This window comes from Gopherus evgoodei, chromosome 14, assembly GCF_007399415.2.
Source record: "Gopherus evgoodei ecotype Sinaloan lineage chromosome 14, rGopEvg1_v1.p, whole genome shotgun sequence".
Classification (NCBI taxonomy): Eukaryota; Metazoa; Chordata; order Testudines; family Testudinidae; genus Gopherus; species Gopherus evgoodei.
In genome coordinates, this window is record NC_044335.1 from 20,911,432 (window position 1) to 20,929,636 (window position 18,205).

At 51.4% G+C, this 18,205-nt stretch overlaps 1 protein-coding gene across 1 annotated transcript; it reads right to left on the minus strand.

Moving 5' to 3' along the window:
* Positions 1–9,598: 9,598 nt before the first annotated feature.
* LOC115635114 (antileukoproteinase-like) lies at positions 9,599–16,562 on the minus strand. Its single transcript, XM_030533408.1, has 4 exons — positions 16,369–16,562; positions 14,236–14,379; positions 11,149–11,301; positions 9,599–10,030 (listed from the first exon to the last, which is right to left on the minus strand). The coding sequence occupies exons 1-4, from the start codon at positions 16,466–16,468 to the stop codon at positions 10,026–10,028; spliced, it is 402 nt and encodes a 133-aa protein (XP_030389268.1). The 5' UTR covers positions 16,469–16,562; the 3' UTR covers positions 9,599–10,025.
* Between the last annotated feature and the right edge of the window lie 1,643 nt (positions 16,563–18,205).

Below are 18,205 nucleotides of genomic sequence, written 5' to 3' on the forward strand. Positions count from 1 at the left end.
GGGTTGAACAGTGAGCACCCCCCAGCACATTGGAAAGTTGGCTCCTGTAGCTCCAGCCCCAGAGTTGATGCCTTTACAAGGAGCTGCATATTAACTTCTGAAGAGCCACATGTGGCTATGGGCCACAGGTTGGCCACCCCTGCTTTACTTGCTACAGTGCGGGGGATGCCAGCCAAGCCCCACTACAGGGAGGGTGAGAGAATAAAGAGATTCCCAGACCCACCCATTAATTTCCCCTAATCCCATTCCCAGGCAGGGAGAGTCACAAAAGAGGGATTGTGAATCATACAGCTCAGCAGCATTAAAAGGTGAGGCCTCCCCACTCCCTCTGTACTGCCCAGGCAGGATCTGACCTACAGAGATTTTCCCCTGATGAGGGATGGGTGTGGGTGTGATGAAAAGCAAGAGACAAAGGGACAGGGCATAGTGTCTTCTGCCAGAGACATTCCCCCAAGGTGCCAGATCAAAAAGCCCTTCTCAAATACCCAAAGTGTTCGTGACACTCCCTCCCCAGCCCCTTTGCAAGCAGGATCCTTGTGTCTCTGAGCAGGGTTGTGCTGGATGATTTTCTAGAGCTGGTGTCACAGCTCCTCCAGCGGTGGATTAGCCACTGAACCTACGGGGCCCATGCCCAGGGGCCCCGACCAACTGGGTGGCCTTGGAAAAAATCCGCCACTGGGCATCGGAAGCCCAGAGCCCTGGCCATTGGGCAGGTTGGGTAGGGGAAGTCCCTGCACTCTGACCCCACTCGGAAGCAGCACCGGGCAGGCAAGGTGGGAGAAGCCCTAGCACCCAACCCCTGCTGTGGCCCTGGGATTTGAGGAATCTCTGACTCCCCGCTGTGCCCCAGTGCTGTGGAATGGGGACAGAGCTTCTCTGGTCTTGGGATGGCAGGGTGGGGGGCAGAAAGGAGCAAATGCATTTGCAAGGCTACAGTGGGGGGATGGAGTGGGGAGGACTCTGGGTGGAATGGGCGGGGCCCAGGGAAGGGGTAGAAAGGGATGAGGCTGTGGGCAGGGCCACAAGTGGAAGAGGTGGGGAGGAGTCCCCTGCTTGCTCGGGCCCAGGGCCCCAGGAAAACTTAATCCACGTCTCGGCTGTTCCTGGGGTCGCTTTTGGCCCATCTAGTGCACAGGAAGTTACTGGAAAAAGGGAAAGTGTTCAGAGGGCCAAGAGGAAATCCTGTAAAAATCCAGCCCCTGGTACAGGCCTCTGGAGGTCAGGTCTGATCAGTGCTGTGACCTCTGCTGGAAGCCAGGGCTTGAAATGCCTTTCCCATACCCCCCTGCAGCTCAGTGGGAGCATGGATCTCGGCACAGAGCCCTGAGAAAAGAAATCTAACTAGTATATTAGGTTGGCACCTTCCTATCCCCTGGAATAAGCACATTTCCTCCCGCAGAAAGTCTCACAGCACTTCTTCAATCCTGGACGCTGGTGGTCAGAGGGGCAGCGATTTGGGGGATTGTACATAGCACACTTAAAGATGAAGGCAAGACAGGTTTCAGGTTTCCCTGCAAGAGACGATCACTGCATAAACAAATTTTCTAGCACCGTATAATATTCATGCAGTCTGTGCAGCACCCGGCACAAAGGGTCCCCCAAAATACCTAATGATTCAGAAGCCTTGTGGTTATTTGTGTGTGTTATGCTGGTGAGGGGGGCATGGCTTCAGTACTTGCATGTCAGCTATCTATAGTTGTATTTGCCTCTGCATTCTCCACAGGCTTGTGAACACCTTGTGGAGGTGAAACAGACAAGTTGTCCATTGAAGAGAAATGCAGTATAACCCATGAACACCCCCCGCGTCCACCCTGCTGTCTAGGTGTATTTCCCAGGCTGATGCTGGGGACCAGAGCTCCCAGATCCAGCTGTCAGGGGCATTTCCTTTCTAAACCCAACATGACTGCACCTTGAAGGGGTTAAATACTGTCACAGATGCCTTTCAGTTTGATTGACAGGTCATGCTCCACGCTGTGGGAAGCACAAAGTCAAGGAGGTGACTAAAGGGAGCAGCCCTTTCACTGCAGCTCACTGAGTGGGGCCTCTCTGGCTGCTGCCATGGAGGGACAATAAGAACTGGTCTGGGACCCACCCTGCAACCAGCTGAACAATGTGCCCATCGGTGCTCTCTGTCCTCTGGGAGTCTGGTGCCCTGGCCTGCTGGCTGGGGCTGGGACAGGAGCTGTTAGCGCTTACCTGTCTCTCCTACAGGAAAAGTTCAGAATCCTAGAGACAGAAAATCCCTGTAAGGTCCCTTCTAACTCAGATCACCCAGGCAGGGCAGGATTGTTCCTTACTCTACATTGACCAGAGATGCGTCCAGTCCAGTGTTAGATGTCCCAAACCATACAGTTCCCACCCCTTTTCTTGGGCGACTCATCACAGTCTGTTACATCTCACAGCCAGAAGGAGTGTCTTAATGTTCACCCTGGAATTTCCATTTCACCCCACTCAGCTCCCCCATGTGATACTCTAATTGTGCCCTGGCATTCCTTGGGCTCACAAGAGTCATGCATGAAGCTCAGTGGGGATGGATCTAGTGCTGTATGAATTTAGCACTTTCCACCCCACCCTGTCTCCCGCCTCCTGATTGTTTGAGTTTCTTTTCTCTGAACTCCTCCAGTTTGCCACTGAGAGGGAACATCCTACCAACTTGGCCCAAAGGCTGAGGAGTCCCACAAAGAGGAAGATGCCCAGTGGCTTCATGGTGGTGTCTCTGGAGGTAGGTCTGAATGCCCAGAGCTGAGTCAGGCTGGTATTTAAAAATTCACTCCAGGAGGGAGGGAGGAGAAAGGAGCAGAGAAGGAGATACCTGGATTGATGCCAATATTTGTCCCCTTGTCTTGTGCCATTTCACAACCAGGTTCTTGTGTCTTCCTGCAACTCTTTGCGCAAGAAAAATCTGAAATAGCTGGAAAGAGTGAAATTCTCCCCTTGCTCAAGAGCCAGCTGCAGAGACAGTTTGAATGTGAGTGGGGGCAAACTCACATGGAGGGGACCTGCGAGAGACGCTGCAACAGAAACCTGGCTTCAGACAAGATAGAAGTCAGTAAACTATTGACTTTTGGGCAGTGGCCTTTGTCTGATGCTGAGGGCTGCAGGGACCTCTCTGCTCTCAGCTCACAGGCTGTCCGTGTCACTTGGCACTTTGGGTTTGTGAAGTGAGAACTAACCCCTGCAGAGAACAGCAGGTTCATGCAAACCCAGCGAGTCTGGCCATCCCTGATCATCAGCTCAGCACAGCCCAGCTCTTTGTCTCAGGAGCTTTTAGGGTGTCTCCCAGCCCCAGGCTCAGTATAGGCTAGGGCAGCCACCCCACTCACTTCGCCCTGCTGCAGTTTTGGGTAGGTGATCCCTCCTGGTAACTCCCTCCTCTCCAATGGTTAAGGTGGTCTTTTCTGGGGTGAGAGTCCTGCCCACCAATATCCCCCTGCCACTGCTGGAGTAGTGCTTCCAGTGCATGGGGTGATGCCGCTACTGGCATAATGATCACAGCAGAGTCTAATGGGATGGGGACAGCCAAGCATCAGAGTGCAGGTGCTTCTACCAGGGTGTTATAGGGTAGCACTGGGCCTTTAAGAGGGAGCAGGGCTGCTTCAGCTGTGACTGGTCAGCTGACCCTATCTGAGCTTTAAAAGGGGGCATCTGGGCTTAGCAAATACAAGGTGTAGTGAGGGTCAGGTTGTGAGAGTGACTGTAGGGCTTGTGCTTCCTGGGAGCAGGGGGTCCTGGACATTTACAGCTATCTGAGTTCTCTGGGATGGGGGAAGGTGGAAAAAAAATGGGAACTAAAAGGGTGGGGCAAAATTGTGGGAGCTGTAGTGGGAGTTGAGGAACTGCTGCTTCTTTGATTTGACCTAAGTTTGGGCAACAAGTCTGCATGAAAAAGGGTCTGGGTGTGGTGGGGAGTCTTTAGCAAGCTGGGGAAAAGCACCTGCTTGTTACTGGAGGTCTCCTTTTCCAAGTGCTGGGTGGCCTGGTGTTGGGTTTGGATGTTTTTTGTTTCTTTTAGAAAGGAGCCAAAAAACTCCCAGAGACCTCTAGCCTCTCTGGCTCTTGGTGCCTTGCTGCCTCCTGGCTCTCTGTCTCAACAGAGCATTATTCAGATGGCTAAAAGCAGCTCCTCAAATGGAACAACTCAAAGAGCCCCAAGCTCTCCTGTTCACTAGCCTGGATCCTTCTCACCATCTCTATTAAAGGGCCTTTCCCACAGTAATACACACTAGACTCCACGGCTGGCTGGGAGTGATGATAATGCCTGAGAGAGATGAAAACTTCTGCTTTAGTTCCAGTGGCAGGCCTGCAGGGGTCCGTCTATCACAGCATTGCTAACCCTGTGCATTCTGTGTTCAGACCCCAAAGAATCGCCAGTGGCTTATAAATCATTAATCTCTCTTGTCTGCCACCTGCTCCACTCTGTGTTGAGGGGATGCTGCTGCCTCCAGCTTGTGTCTGATCAGCTCAGGCTCAACATTAAATACACGCACACCGCTGGCCCTCTCTGCTCTGACAGCACCCTGCTTACCCTCTCCTACCTCCATGAGGTTCTGAGGCTGGCAATGCTTAGTGCCCTGGGGTAGGGTGGGATGGACAGTGTAGTCAGCCCAGTGGCGTATCTACCAGTCTCAGTGCTGCACTCGAGCCCTGGGACAGGGACTCAGCTCATTACTCAGGCCTCTCCAGCTCATCTTTGAGTTGTGCTCTTGCTGAACCTGTGAAAAGTTGCACTTGGGGAGGGAGGGAGTGGGGCTGAGCTTGTTCACTACGTTTTCAGAGGGCACCCAAGCAATCCCAGACCAATGAGGCTGCTTTTCCCCTGCCCTATCTGAAACCCTGGCTAAAGAGCGCCAAACAATAGTCTATTATGGATCCTGAGCTCACTGGGGGCTGAGACACAGCATCAGCTGGAGAATTCCTGCCCAGGAGACAACAGAGCTCCCAGCAGGGAGAATTGGAATCTACTGGAGATTTTTCAGTCACACCATTCCCAGCTGGGAGTGTGCTGTCAGGATCCACCTGATGTCCAAGCTAGGAGGGAGGGGGGGAAGGGGAGAGAGTCCAGGAAGAGGAGTGGGGAGGAACCTGCAAACAGAAACAGGCACAAATCACCTGACCCGCAAAGCTGCTGCGTGAGCCAGTGTCTTTATTTGCTACCATGGCCAAAGCCACATTACACAGAGTGAGAGAGAAAAGGAATAAAGAGACCCCCCCCCCAGCACCACCTAAAGAGTTCCCCTAATCCCTGAGCCCTAGGAAAGGGATTGCGAATCAGACTGCTAAAGAGGAGCCCAGCAGGAGGCCTTCCCGTGTTCTCTCTGAGCTGCTTGGACAGGGTCGGAGCCTACAGGCAATACCCTGGAGAGATAGTGTGTGTGACAGACACTGAAGGAGGGAGGTGGAGAATGTGAGATGGCCCCCACAAGGTCGCAGATCAGAGAACCGCCCCAACCTCAGCTCCTCCAAACTGTCTGGCACTTCTCCCCATGCCTATTAGGGAGCCTAGATCACTGTGTCTCTGAGCTGACCTTGTGCAGGGTGATTTCTGAGGGCTGGCGCGTGGACCCCAGCAAGTCTGACCTCCTTGAGTTGGGGTCATGGCTGCTCCTGGGGACACCTCCAGCTCATCTGTGAAGCAGGAAGTTATGCTAGAGAAAGGGAAATTGATCAGAGGGGCCAAATGGAAAATAGCCAAAGTTTCCCATGTGGACAAGCTCTAAGCAGTGAGATTGTACCAAACACTAGCAGCATCTCAGCCCAGAGGCTGAGGAGCCCCCTAAGGGAGGCAGGCATTTACCGACTTCCTGGTCTGGTCAGGAGCCAGGCTGGATTGAAGCTCTCATTCAGGAGGACCTGGGTCAGGAGAGGGAAGGACCATACTGTCATTTCCTTGTTCTGTTTCACAAGCTGGTTCATAGAATATCAGGGTTGGAAGGGACCTCAGGAGGTCATCTAGTCCAACCCCCTGCTCAAAGCAGGACCAATCCCCAGACAGATTTTTGCCCCTGATCCCTAAATGACCCCCTCAAGGATTGAACTCACAACCCTGGGTTTAGCATGCAAAGGCTCAAACCACTGAGCTATCCCTCCCCTCTGGTACTTTCTGCACAAGAAAAACCATGCAATGGTGGGGAATTCTCCTATTGCACAAGAGTCGCCAGTAAAACCAGCCTCGCCTCGGAGCAAACTCACCCTGAGGGGCTGTTGGAGAGCTGTCCCGACAGAAACACTGTTCAGGACAAGATGGCAGCCAATGAACTACTGACTTGTGGGAAGAAAGCCTTGTGTTATGGGTAGGCTGTGTTAACCCCACTGCTCTCAGCTCACGGGGGTCTCACCGTCCTTCAGCTTCCCTTGAAGCTTTGGGTTTGCATGGACCTGAGATCTCCAGCCTGCCTTGGCGCTGTTATGAAAGAAGCGTTCGTGGCTTGTCCTTTAGGGTCTTGGACACAAAGGTGATCCCAGACCTCAGGACAGTGGGTGTGTGAAAGCCCTTGCCTTCGTGCCCAGGAGTGGGCGCAGCTGAGGCCCTTCTGTTAGTGCAAACCAGGTGCACACAAAGGAGGGGGCAGGCTGAGGCTGGAAGTCCATGTGGTCCAAAAGGAGTTTATAGAGTTCTGGGTTTTCCTAGGGTATGAACCCAGTGGCTGGAAGAAGGCTGTGTGTTAAACAGTGGGACGACAGAGTGGGGTGTGGTCTGCATTGGGCTCTGAGTCTTTGAGAGTTCCTGGAGAGAGGCAGAGGCTCAAAACAGCTCATTCTTGGGACAGAGCTCAGGGCCGTGGTGCTAGCCCCTACTCATAATACAAGGATCTCTTCCCACAAGTCAATAATTAGGTGGTTTCCATCTTGTCTTGAACAAGACTTTCATGAAGGAGTTTCTCCAGCATCATCTCAGGGTAAGGTTTGCCCCGTCCCCTCCCCACACCCAGATCATCCTGGTGGCTCTTGTGCAAGGGGGTAATTCCCCACCTCCCACCAATGTGTCAATTTCATGTTTTTTCTTGTTCAATAAGCTCCAGGGTGCTGTAACCTGGGATTTCTCCAAAAGAAGGCTGCCTGCTCATACTTTCTTCTTATCACAGATCAGGGCATCAGGCTTTGGGTACATTTTGAAGTAAAGAAAAGACACAAATAAAATACCCCAAATCTGGATCATCAGCTTCAAATCTAAACAGAAGCCACCCTGTCAGGCCCTCGGTTCAGTCACTGCTTGGCCAAAGGGGCAACAGAACTAGCCCCAGGAGAGCGTGCCAGATTTATACAAATCCAGCAAGACTGGTCACATTGCTCCTTCCCTAAGCAGAGTCCACCTCCAGAAGATGTCTGGGGATCTGCAACCTCTTAACAGTAGGCTTTGCTATCTGCTGGGGCAGCCCCCTGGGATACATCTCTCTGCTGCAGTTTTTGCTTCTCCCTGTGAACTCATTAGCCTCTGGTGCCTGATGGGATCTTCTCTGGGCTGGGAGGCCTGAGCACCAAATCCCCAGGTCCCGGCTTGTCCATTGCCACCAGCACATTAGTGGCACTGTTCTTTGTGCTAGAGTATGAAAGAGTATGGCCTAATGATCGCAGCAGAGACAAATAGGAAGGAAACTCACAAGCATCAGTGGATGCAGGAACCTCTAATGAGGTTGCCTTTCTGGGTGCTAGGTGGAAATCCGTTTCTTGCATTTTCTTTAGAAAGTGGCTGCATATGCCATGGAGGCTTTGGAATGTGAAAAGGGGACCCTGCTGGATCTCCGGTTCTAGGGGCTCTGCTGCCCTCTGACAGGCAATTACTGGTACAGCACTAGTAGGACACACGTCTGGACATTTTTCATGCAACTAAACACAGCTCCTGAAATGGAACAGCCAAAAGAGCCCAGAGACTCTTGTTCACTGAATGACTCCGTCCAAGCAGTATTACTTGGGGTTGTTACAAGAATCATATACAACAGAATCCACTGCCAGCATCAAGAGGGCAGGATAGAGCTTAAATATCTGCTATATGTGGGAGACAAGGTGGGTGACGTGATATCTTTGATTGGACCCGTTTCTGTTGGTGAAAGAGACAAGCTTTTGAGCTACACAAAGCTCTTCTTCTGATCTGGGAAAGGAACTCCCAGAGTCACAGCAAAATGCAAAGTGGAACAGATTGTTTAGCATAAGTAGTTCGCACATATTGTCATCTCTGCATGCTTTATTTGGGAGCAGCTGCACTGCAGGGCTCCCCAAGTACTGTCTAGAGCAGGGGTCGGCAACCTTTCAGAAGTGGTGCGCTGAGTCTTCATTTATTCTCCCTAATTTAAGGTTTCGCATGCCAGTAATACATTTTAACTTTTTTAGAAGGTCTCTTTCTATAAGTCTATAATATATAACTAAACTATCATTGTATGTAAAGTAAATAAGATTTTTTAAATGTTTAAGAAGCTTAATTTAAAATTAAATTAAAATGCAGAGTCCCCCGGACCAGTGTCCAGGACCCGGGCAGTGTGAGTGCCACTGAAAATCAGCTTGCATGCCGCCTTCAGCACGCATGCCATAGGTTGCCTACCCCTGATCTAGAGCCCCACTCCATGTCTCTTGTGACAACAGTAACTAATGACAAGTAGTCACCTTCTTCCATCACTGACCCAGAAACTTTGTTAGGCCAGGGAAAGCATGTTATCCCTCAAACTCCACTTCCTATCCCCTGCTCTCCCTGGAGACCTGCCACCTAGAAGCTTCCCTTTCCCTTGCTGCCCGGAGTTAGGGTGACCAGATGTCCCGATTTGATAGGGACTGTCCTGATTTTTGGGTCTTTTTCTTATATAGACTCCTATTACCCTTCTACCCCCTGTCCTGATTTTTCACACTTGCTGTCTGGTCACCCTACCCAGAACCCAGATTTGATGGGTCAGTACAGATACTCCCCCATTACGGCTCCTTGTACCCGTGCAGTCAGGGAGGCAGCTGGCACCTGGGATGATCCTAGCTCATTCTGAATGGATAGTTCTTGGACTCATTGGCACTAGTGGGCTGGCAGTGCTAGGGTAGGGTTTTGAGTCTGGTGGTTTTCAGGGCTATAGTGCAGGGCAGGATGGGCAGCCCTGGCAGCTTTGTGGCACATCAGCCAAACCCAGCCTCAATGCATCCCTCCAAGGCCCTGGGTTGGGGACTCAGTTCATTAGCGAAGTGGCTTCTAGCCCACCCTGTGAGGGGCAGCTCCCCTTGCCCTGTGTTGGAAAGACGCTCAGGGGTGGGGGGGCACGACGCTGCTGTCCCTCGGAGCCTCTTCGCCTTGTTTCAAGGATCCCAAAGGCTTTCTTAGAAAGAGTCGGATCAATATCCCAAACCAACAGCAGCTACTCCCTGGGGAAAGAGCCTGTACCAGTGCTAGGATCCTGTCTCTGAGCTCACTGGAGGGGGAAGGGGGGCCTTAGAACCAGCATCCGGGGTAAAATCCCCCTCACACATACAGACAGGAGACATCTAAGCCACCATCAAGGAACCAGGGAGAAGAGCTTAGGCCAGGTCTGGATGTGCCTGATCAATGAGACCGGAGGAGCAGAGGCAGTGAGGGGAGGAACCTGCAGGTGGAGGAGGAGCTGGAGTGACAGAATCACAGGTTACAAACTACTATGTGAACAAGCTTATTTATTTGTTACAGTGCACAAGGTGCCAGGGTCAGGACACCAAATTATACAGAGTCAGGGCAAGAAGAAAGAGACCCCCAGCTCCCCCTAAAGCCTCCCCTTGACTGCAGAGAAAGAGCCGCTGCACAGGGACTGTGAATCACGCTCCTCATGTCCCTCACGGGATGAGGCCTCAGCCCAGTCCTCTCTGTGCTAGGTGGGCAGGATCTGAAATTCCATGACAGTCCCCTGACAGGTGACAATGTGGCATGGTTGGTGCTAAAGACGAGATGGATTAAGAGTGCAAGTGCTATGCAGGCATTGTGCAAGCTGATTTCCTAGGGCAGGTCTGTGGGACCCCCGCGAGGCCAGGCACATCGAGCTGGTGTCATGGTTGCTCCTGGCTTGGGGATGCCCTCGGTACACAGGAAGTTATGCTGGAAAAAAGGGAAAATGATCAGCGGGTTCAACAGGAAATCGTGGGCTGTGCAAACCCAGCCTCTGGTTCAGCCCCAGCTCCTATGAACACAACCCACTTTGGTTCAACCCAGCCCTGCAGCTGCCATGCCCCTGTCCCAGCCTGGGATACGGGAGGGAGATTTCCACCTGCCAAATCAGTGGACCCCAAGAAGGGGCACAGTATCCCCAAAGCCTAGTTACTGTATGGATGTGTGTGGGAGGGGGGCTCAAACTTCCTGCTCTTCGGATGGCACTGAATCCCGAGCTAACTTGCTTGGCAGAGGAAGCTCTCCATGTTAGTATCTCCCCATGCAGCCCCTTCTGACCCTGTTCCTATCTCCAAGGAGCAGGGATGAGAGAGCATTAATCCCCCATTCCCAGCCTAAGGGAGCGTCCTGGTATCATCGACCTGTCTCTTCCACTTGCAGTTGACAGGAATTGGGTAGTATTCCTTTAAATTGTTTGCAAGCCCTTTAGTCGCATGTATGTCTGAGAAATGCCCAGAACCCTGCCAGAGCTGCCATGGGTGTATGTAGCTAGGCCTGGCACACTGTATGTCATTAGCAAACACAGTTATTGGTCCTCATGGTGCCCATGTTGTGCATTCATTTTGTGACTCTTTTGTAAAGAGCAAAACAGGCAACATCACTTCCTCTCTAGATCCTGGATGAGGCTTGTGGGTGGGGCAAGGGGAGGTGTTATCTAAAGACAGCCTGGGCATTGGACCACAGACCCAATCAATAATGTCACCTTCCGCTTTTCTGGCCCCAGACACACCATCCCATAGATTTGCCAGTGCAGCTTCTCCAGCTGAATCCCTCCAGATCCCCTCTGCCTGTTTCCCAGGTGGACTCAACTCTTATTGTCTTGTGACACCACAAAGACATATTCATACAAAGGTGTGTAGGAAGGTGGCAAGTACCCAGCCTGTTCCCTAGTCAACCAGAATGGTGAGGCCTCTGGAGGTAGCTCTAATCAGAGCTAATCTCGGCTGGAAGCCATGGATTGAAATGCCCTTTTCCATAAGTGCCCTGCAGCTCAGCTAGAGCAGGGAGTGATCTCAGTACAGAGCCCAAAGAGAGGATCAGGCTGGTACCTTTACCATGTCCCTTAGGATAAACACAGGCCCTCCCACAGAAAGTCTCACAGCACTTCTTGAATCCTGGACACTGGTAGTCAGAGTGGCAGCGATTTGGGGGATTGTACATGGCGCACTTAAAGGTGACGTCTGGGCAGGTTCCAGGATTCCCTGTAAGAGAAGATAGCTGCAAATCTTCTAGCAAATCATAATGTCAGCTCTAAGCTACTTGGGACAGGGACAATGAAATCTGTGCAGCACCCAGCACAAAAGGTCCCCCAAGATACCTACTGAAATAATAATAATAATTCAGAGACCATGTGGTTATTGGAGGCTGCAGTGTGTGTTATGCTGCAAGTAGCAGGTGAGGGGGGCATAGCTTCAGTACTTGTGTGTCAGCTGTCTGTAGTTGTATTTGCCTCTGTGTTCTCCACAGGCTTGTTAACACCTTGTGGAGGTGAAACAGACAAGTTGTCCATTGAAGAGAAATGCAGTATAACCCGTGAACAACCCCAGCTTCCACACTGCTGTCTAGGTGTATTTCCCAGGCTGATGCCCTGGGGCCAAACCTCCCAGATCCAGCTGCCACCTGGAAGGAGTAAAATACTGTCACAGATGCCTTTCAGTTTGACTGACAAGTCATGCTCCACCCTGTGGGAAGCACAAAGTCAAGGAGGTGACTAAAGGGAGCAGCCCTTTCACTGCAGCTCACTAAGTGGGGCCTCTCTGGCTGCTGCCATGGAGAGTGTCACGGAGTCACCGGGCGATGCTCTGGAACTGCTCCCCACCAAGCCAGTCAGGACTTTGGGGAGCCTCCTCTCCTTTGGAGCAGACTTGTTCAGGGCAAGAAGCTCACACAGCTTCACCTCCTGGGTCTCTCCTTGGAGCATTCAGCATCCTCTGCCCCTCCGTGCGCTTCCCACAGCGAGTCCACCCCAGCGGGGTCCTGGGGAAGCCACCGTGTTCTGCACCCCCACTTTGCAGTCAGACGTGACTCTCAGCCAGCCAGTAAAACAGAGGTTTATTTGATGACAGGAACAGGGTCTAAAACAGAGCTTGTAGGTACAGAGAACCGGACACCTCGGCTGGGTCCATTCTGGGGGGCAGTGAGCCAGACCCCCAGGTCTGCCCTCCACCCTTGACCCCAGCCAGCTCCAGACTCACAACCCCTCCCAGCCCCTCCTCTCTCCTCAGCCCCTTTCCTAGGCCAGGAGGTCACCTGATCCCTTTGTCTCCAACACCTTCAGCTGGCACCTTTGCAGGGGAGGGGCCCAGGCCATCAGTTGCTAGGAGACAGAGTGTCAGGCATTTAGGTGCACTGGCCCTTTGCTCTGCCAGATACTTAAGAACTGCCATGGGGACACTGAGGCACCAATACAGTATTCAGAGAAAACATTAAGAACTTTCCCAGTTCGTCACAGAGAGACAATAAGAACTGGTCTGGGATCCATCCTGCAACCAGTTGAATGACATGTGCCCATCGGTGCTCTCTGTCCTCTGGGAGTCTGGTGCCCTGGGCTGCTGGCTGGGGCTGGGGCAGGAGCTATCAGCACTTACCTGTCTCTCCCACAGGAAAAGTTCAGAATCCTAGAGACAGAAAATCGCTGTAAGGCCCATTCTAACTCAGATCACCCAGGCAGGGCAGGATTGTTCCTTACTCTACATTGACCAGAGATGTGTCCAGACTTATTTAATTGTCCCAAGCAATAGGGCTCTCCAGCAGTGGCCTTAGCCATTTTTCTGGCCAGAGAGGAAATACTTTCAGCACTTCCTGTCCCCCAGCTCACCCAAGGCTGCCCCTCCTCCCACAGCCAATCAGCAGAGCCAAAAAAATAAAAAAAGTGGAATGGCACTTAGGTACAGCACCTATGATGACAGTCCTGTTTCCCTTCCCTTGAGACTGGCCCTGGGGCTTCCCACCTCTCCTTGGGAGACTCATCACAGCCAGATACATCCCACAGCCAGGAAGATTCTTCTAAAGTTCCCCCAAAACTTCCTGATCTTCAGCTCACCCCATTAGCCACCCTCCATCCCATGTGACACCCTAACTGTGTCCTTTGCTCCCTTGGGGCCCAGACCCTGTGAGTATCTGCAGAGAGGTCCCATCCTCACTGAGTGATCTCCTAGCCAAGCTCTGTGGATTTTGCACATTCCACTTCTTCCCCCTCAGCCAGCCCCCGATCCTGTCAGTTGTTTTTCCCTGAATCTGAACTCCTCCAGTTTGTCAATAAGTACAGTGACCATATTTCCCAAAGGGGAAGACAGGACACTGTGCAGGGCTAACCTGAGACTCCATCCCCACTCACACGCAGGGCTGGTCCGAGCCCCACAGGCTACGACTGACAGCCTGAGGCCCGCCACCCGGAGCTTAGCATCGCTGCTGCCCACCCCGCTCCATGAATGTTCCTTCACACACCCCCAGGGAGGCACATCTGTCTTTTTTGGCAAAACTGGGCATTTATCCTGTTTGCTCTTGCCAACTGATCATCAGCTGGCAAGAGCAAACTGGACAAATACCAAGTTTTGCCAAAAGAATTGGGATGTCCAGGCTTAAAAAAGGGACTGTCCCTGCCAAAATGGGACATATGGTCACCCTATTGCTAAGAGGGGACATCATACCAGACACTGGCTGCAGTTTGGCCAGAGAGTTCTCTGTTATCTCAGAAGCTTCTGCCCAAATGCTCTGTGAATTCTGCGATCCAGTGACAGAAAACCCAACACCTGGAGATCATTTTCTCATTTTCTGGACACTGACTGTCCTGTACACACTGCATGAGGAGGATACCATGAGAGACACCGTATACTGACTGCTGGACAGATGCCAGGTTTCTCTGTAACACAGGAAGATCATAGTGTAAGCAACCCTCTGCACTGGAAGCTGGGATAATAAGTGCAGGTGAGTGGTGGCACCTAGTGTTAACTAGAGTTCTCCGTTATCTGAGAAGCTTCCGCCCAAATGCTCTGTGAACGCTGGGGTCCAGTGACTGAAAACCCAACACCTGGAGATCACAAAAATGACTGAACTGGGCTGAGGTCCCCAGATACATTTAGCTGCAGCCTCCTATCATCAGGATAAAGGTGAACCAGTTACACTGAGACCAGTACCTCTCTGAAGCAGGATGCAACGTCTCCCACAGCTAGTTTCACAGCATTTCTTTGGCCCCGGACATTGGTGGTCATGATAACAACTGTCGGGAGGATTTAACTTAAGACACCATACAGTAACCACTGGGCAAGTCCCGGGTTTCTTTGCAAGAGAAGAGATGGCAGGTTAAACAACCTTCTATAACAGGATAATAGCCAGGCTCCAGGCAGTGATCTCTGCCTGCTGAGTGCTCAGCTCCAGTTCCCTTGTATCTCTCACCCTGCCAAGACCTAAGAAGATGAACACGCGCAAATGATTCCTGCAGGACAGCTTCAGTTCTGTGGGCTTCATCCCCTTAATGCCAGTGACTCTCTCTGTAACCCCAGTGCCATCACTCCTCATTGCAAATAACTTTCAACAACAAGGAGCAGGGAAAGAGAGGTACCATTGGGACTGAAATGAGTGACGTCTGTCAAAGTGAGGGAGATGGGAGAGGCCTGCTTGGATCACACAGCACACTTCTGCCCTCCCTGCCCCTGATTGGGCTAGGACAGGGAGTGATGATCTCACTGCAAAGCAAGGTGGTAGGTTTGGAAATACTGGCCCTGCGGGGTTCCATGGTTGGGCGGAAGGCAAGCCTTTGTACAGGTGCACATGTAGCACTTTGTAGTGCTGGGGCACTCAGGATCCTAATCACACACTCATTAGGAGGATCTACCCTGAGACAGGTATTCTTAATCACTGGGCAGGTCTTAGGTTTCACTGCATCAGACTAAGCCCCTGGCATGAACATCTCTGCCTACTAAAGGCTGAAATACTGTCCCTAGCTCAGCAGGGCCAGGGTGAGAGCTCCCTGGGGAACCAAGAACCACAGACTATAAACAATGAGGCAGTTGCTGAGGTAGGACACAGCCCAGTCCACAGCCGGAGTCACAGCACTTCTCTGCCCCAGCACACTGGCTGTCTGATTGACAATGATCTGGGGGATCGAACCTCTGGCACCAAACAGTGATCACTGGGCAAGTTCCAGATTTCACTGCAAGAACGATGTGCACAGTATAAACACCACCTTGTAATGCCGGGCAGCATGCTGAGCTCCCGTGAGAGGCACCTGCCATCAGGCACTTTGCAGACTATGGTAGGACCAGTCTGGACTCTGTGAAATTCTGCTATCATTTGAAAGGCCTCTATTGAATTATGCTGGGTCTAATCCTCCCTTATCAGGCACCTCATGTGTCATTCATAGCTCTGCAAGGCAGGTGTATAATGCTGCCACGTCAGCATGGAGGAAGAAGCACAAGACTACAAAAGGGGCATGGCAGGGGGAATTGGGCCCCCTCTTGCTGAGGGGTGAGTGATTGAAGCCTTACCATCTGGAAATGAGAATTAGGGAGGGAAAGGACCCAGGCAGGTCTCTAGCCAAATCCTCTGGACACTGTAATTCCAGACCCCTGCTACCCAGCCGTGCTGTTTAATTACACATTTAATTCCCAGCCTGAAGGGGGCTCGGCTGCTGTTTCTCATGAGAATGGCCTGTGCTGCTCTGGCTGCAACTCCTCAGAGCCTGCAGGTTCCGACCATTCAAAATGGGAGTTTGCTGCGTTGCTCAGTAAAGAAGGGGCCAGCGCCTTAGCTGGGACAAACCAGAGTAGCTCTGTCGACTTCATTTTACATCAGGTGGAGATTTGACTGAGGCTACACGGAAATGCATTGGGGTGTCTGGCTGTGAACCTTTCCACAACGAAACACATCGGTGGCTGAGCAGGCTCAGACCAAACCAAGCTAAGGAAATTCACATTGAGAAACTGCAACTTCGGCACCTACTGCCTCGACCCTCACTCTGTGGTCTCTGTGCTTTCTCAGGCTCAGTGTCTGAACGGTATAAAATCCCAAACAGAGCCTGCTAGGGAGGTGGCCTTTGGGCTCATATCAGGGCACAAGGACATTTCCTTTCCCTGGTGCAGGAGCAGTTGTGATCCCAGAATACCGGGTGCTGAGTGTCAGTAAAGAGAGCAGCCCTGTTAGTGCTGTCTGGGGAGCGGACCACTCACTACAGCCTGAAGAGCCCCCTGCTCTCTGCCCTCCCATGGGACAGGAGCCTGCTGCCCTCTGCCTCTTGGGTAGAGCTGTCAGAGGCTGTTCTCAGCACTTACCTCTGGGGATTTGTTGCACAGGTAAGATTGTGCCAGACCAAGATGGTGGCATCATCCAGAGGGTGAGGAGCACCATGAAGAAGACACCCAGTGACTTCATGATGTTGTCTCAGGAGGCAAGTCTGAATGCTCAGGGCTGTGTCAGGCTGGTATTTAACATCTCACTCCTGGGGGAAAGGGAGGGGGGAGCAGAGAATGAGGTGCCTGGTGGCAATATTTGTCCCCTTGTCTTGTGCCATTTCACAATCAGGTTCTTGTTTCTTCCTGGAGCTCTTTGCACAAGAAAAACATGAGATTGACCCATTGCTGGGAAGAGTGAAATTCTCCCCTTGCTCAAGAGCCAGTTACAGAGACAGTTTCAATGTGGAGTGGGGGCAAACTCAAATGGAGATGACAACAGAAACCTTGCTCCAAAGAAGATAGAGCCAGTAAACTATTGACTTCTGGGCAGGGGCCATTGTCTGATGGAGTGGGATGCTGGCACCCTTTTGCTCTCAGCTCCAAGCTACAGCTCCCACCACCCTGCTGTTAAGTCTCTTTGAGGTCCCACCTGGAGTAGGGGGGGGTGCGTCCCCCAGTTCCAAACCCTGGGGAAATAGCCTGGAGCAATGCTTTGATTCCAGCTCTGAATGCAATGGCGGAGGCTGTGGGGGTGGAAGTCAGGGTGGATGTGATTGTGCAAGCTCCAGAATCACAAACACAAAGATAAGCTATGAAAGAAATTCTTTATTTGTATCGTGTCCAAGTGGTACTAATTAAACCTCATTACCAACAAGTTCTGGCAGCAGGACTAGAAGAGATGGCCCCGCCCTCAGATAATGAGATCCACCCTCAGGAAAGTCTGTTTCTTTTCAGGAACATTTAAAATAGCACCATGGATAAAAAATCTCAAGGTTATCACAGTACTGTGCTCACACTGGTCTCTCTATGGTACCTAGGCAGGGTCTGAACCTGCAAAAGAATTTCCCCAGGGAGGTAACAAGTGACAGTACAAGAAATATGTGGAAGGTGCCTAAATATACCCTCCCCATGGCTGGTGTTAATGGCCTGGCGCTAGAGTTGTTTGGAAGAAGCTGAGAGCATTCAGACAGTATTAGATTACAAAACACTTTTGTACACAAACATTCTTGACAAAAAAAGGGAAAAGTTCTGTTGTAATTTTGGTGGTGGGGCTGAATTACTTGGAATTCCCTTTTCTTTTCCCTCTCAACCTGTTTTCACAGATGGAGTTGGATGATATAGATGCCGATTTGATATAAAATGCTCCTTGTACAGATAAGCGGACTGTCATACTGGGGTGCTGGAATGCTTTTTACAGTGGGGGTGCTGAGAGTCATTGACCCAAACTGTAAACCCTGTAGATAATGAAATTCACTTCAAGCCAGGGGCTGCAGCAGCAACCCAAGTTCCAGCACTTGTGTGTCATGCTGCTTTGTAAATTTTTCTGCAAGACTGGACCAATAGAGCAACTGTATATCATTTTCATGCTGGACTCTAGGGTGAACTAAGAAACTTCGCTAAAAATCCCCTCTTGTCTGAATTGCATCATTGCTTTTATCACCTTCTCATTTAAGTGACGTGAGTCTCTTCTTCTGTGTTAATTCCAATATCTAAAGTCGACTTTTCCAGTGTCTTATACAGAGAGGTGAGCTGGAGTTATGTGAAGCGATTTCCTGCTTTGGGCCAGGGGAGATTCAGTGAGGTTAGGCTGCAGGGAACTGGGGTCATTGCTGCTTCTGAGGATATCTCGATCTATTGTGAAGCAAGTTATGCTGTGGGGGGGAAAAGCAAAATAGTTATAAGTCTTAAGGGGAAAATCCTGTTCTCTATCAGAGGG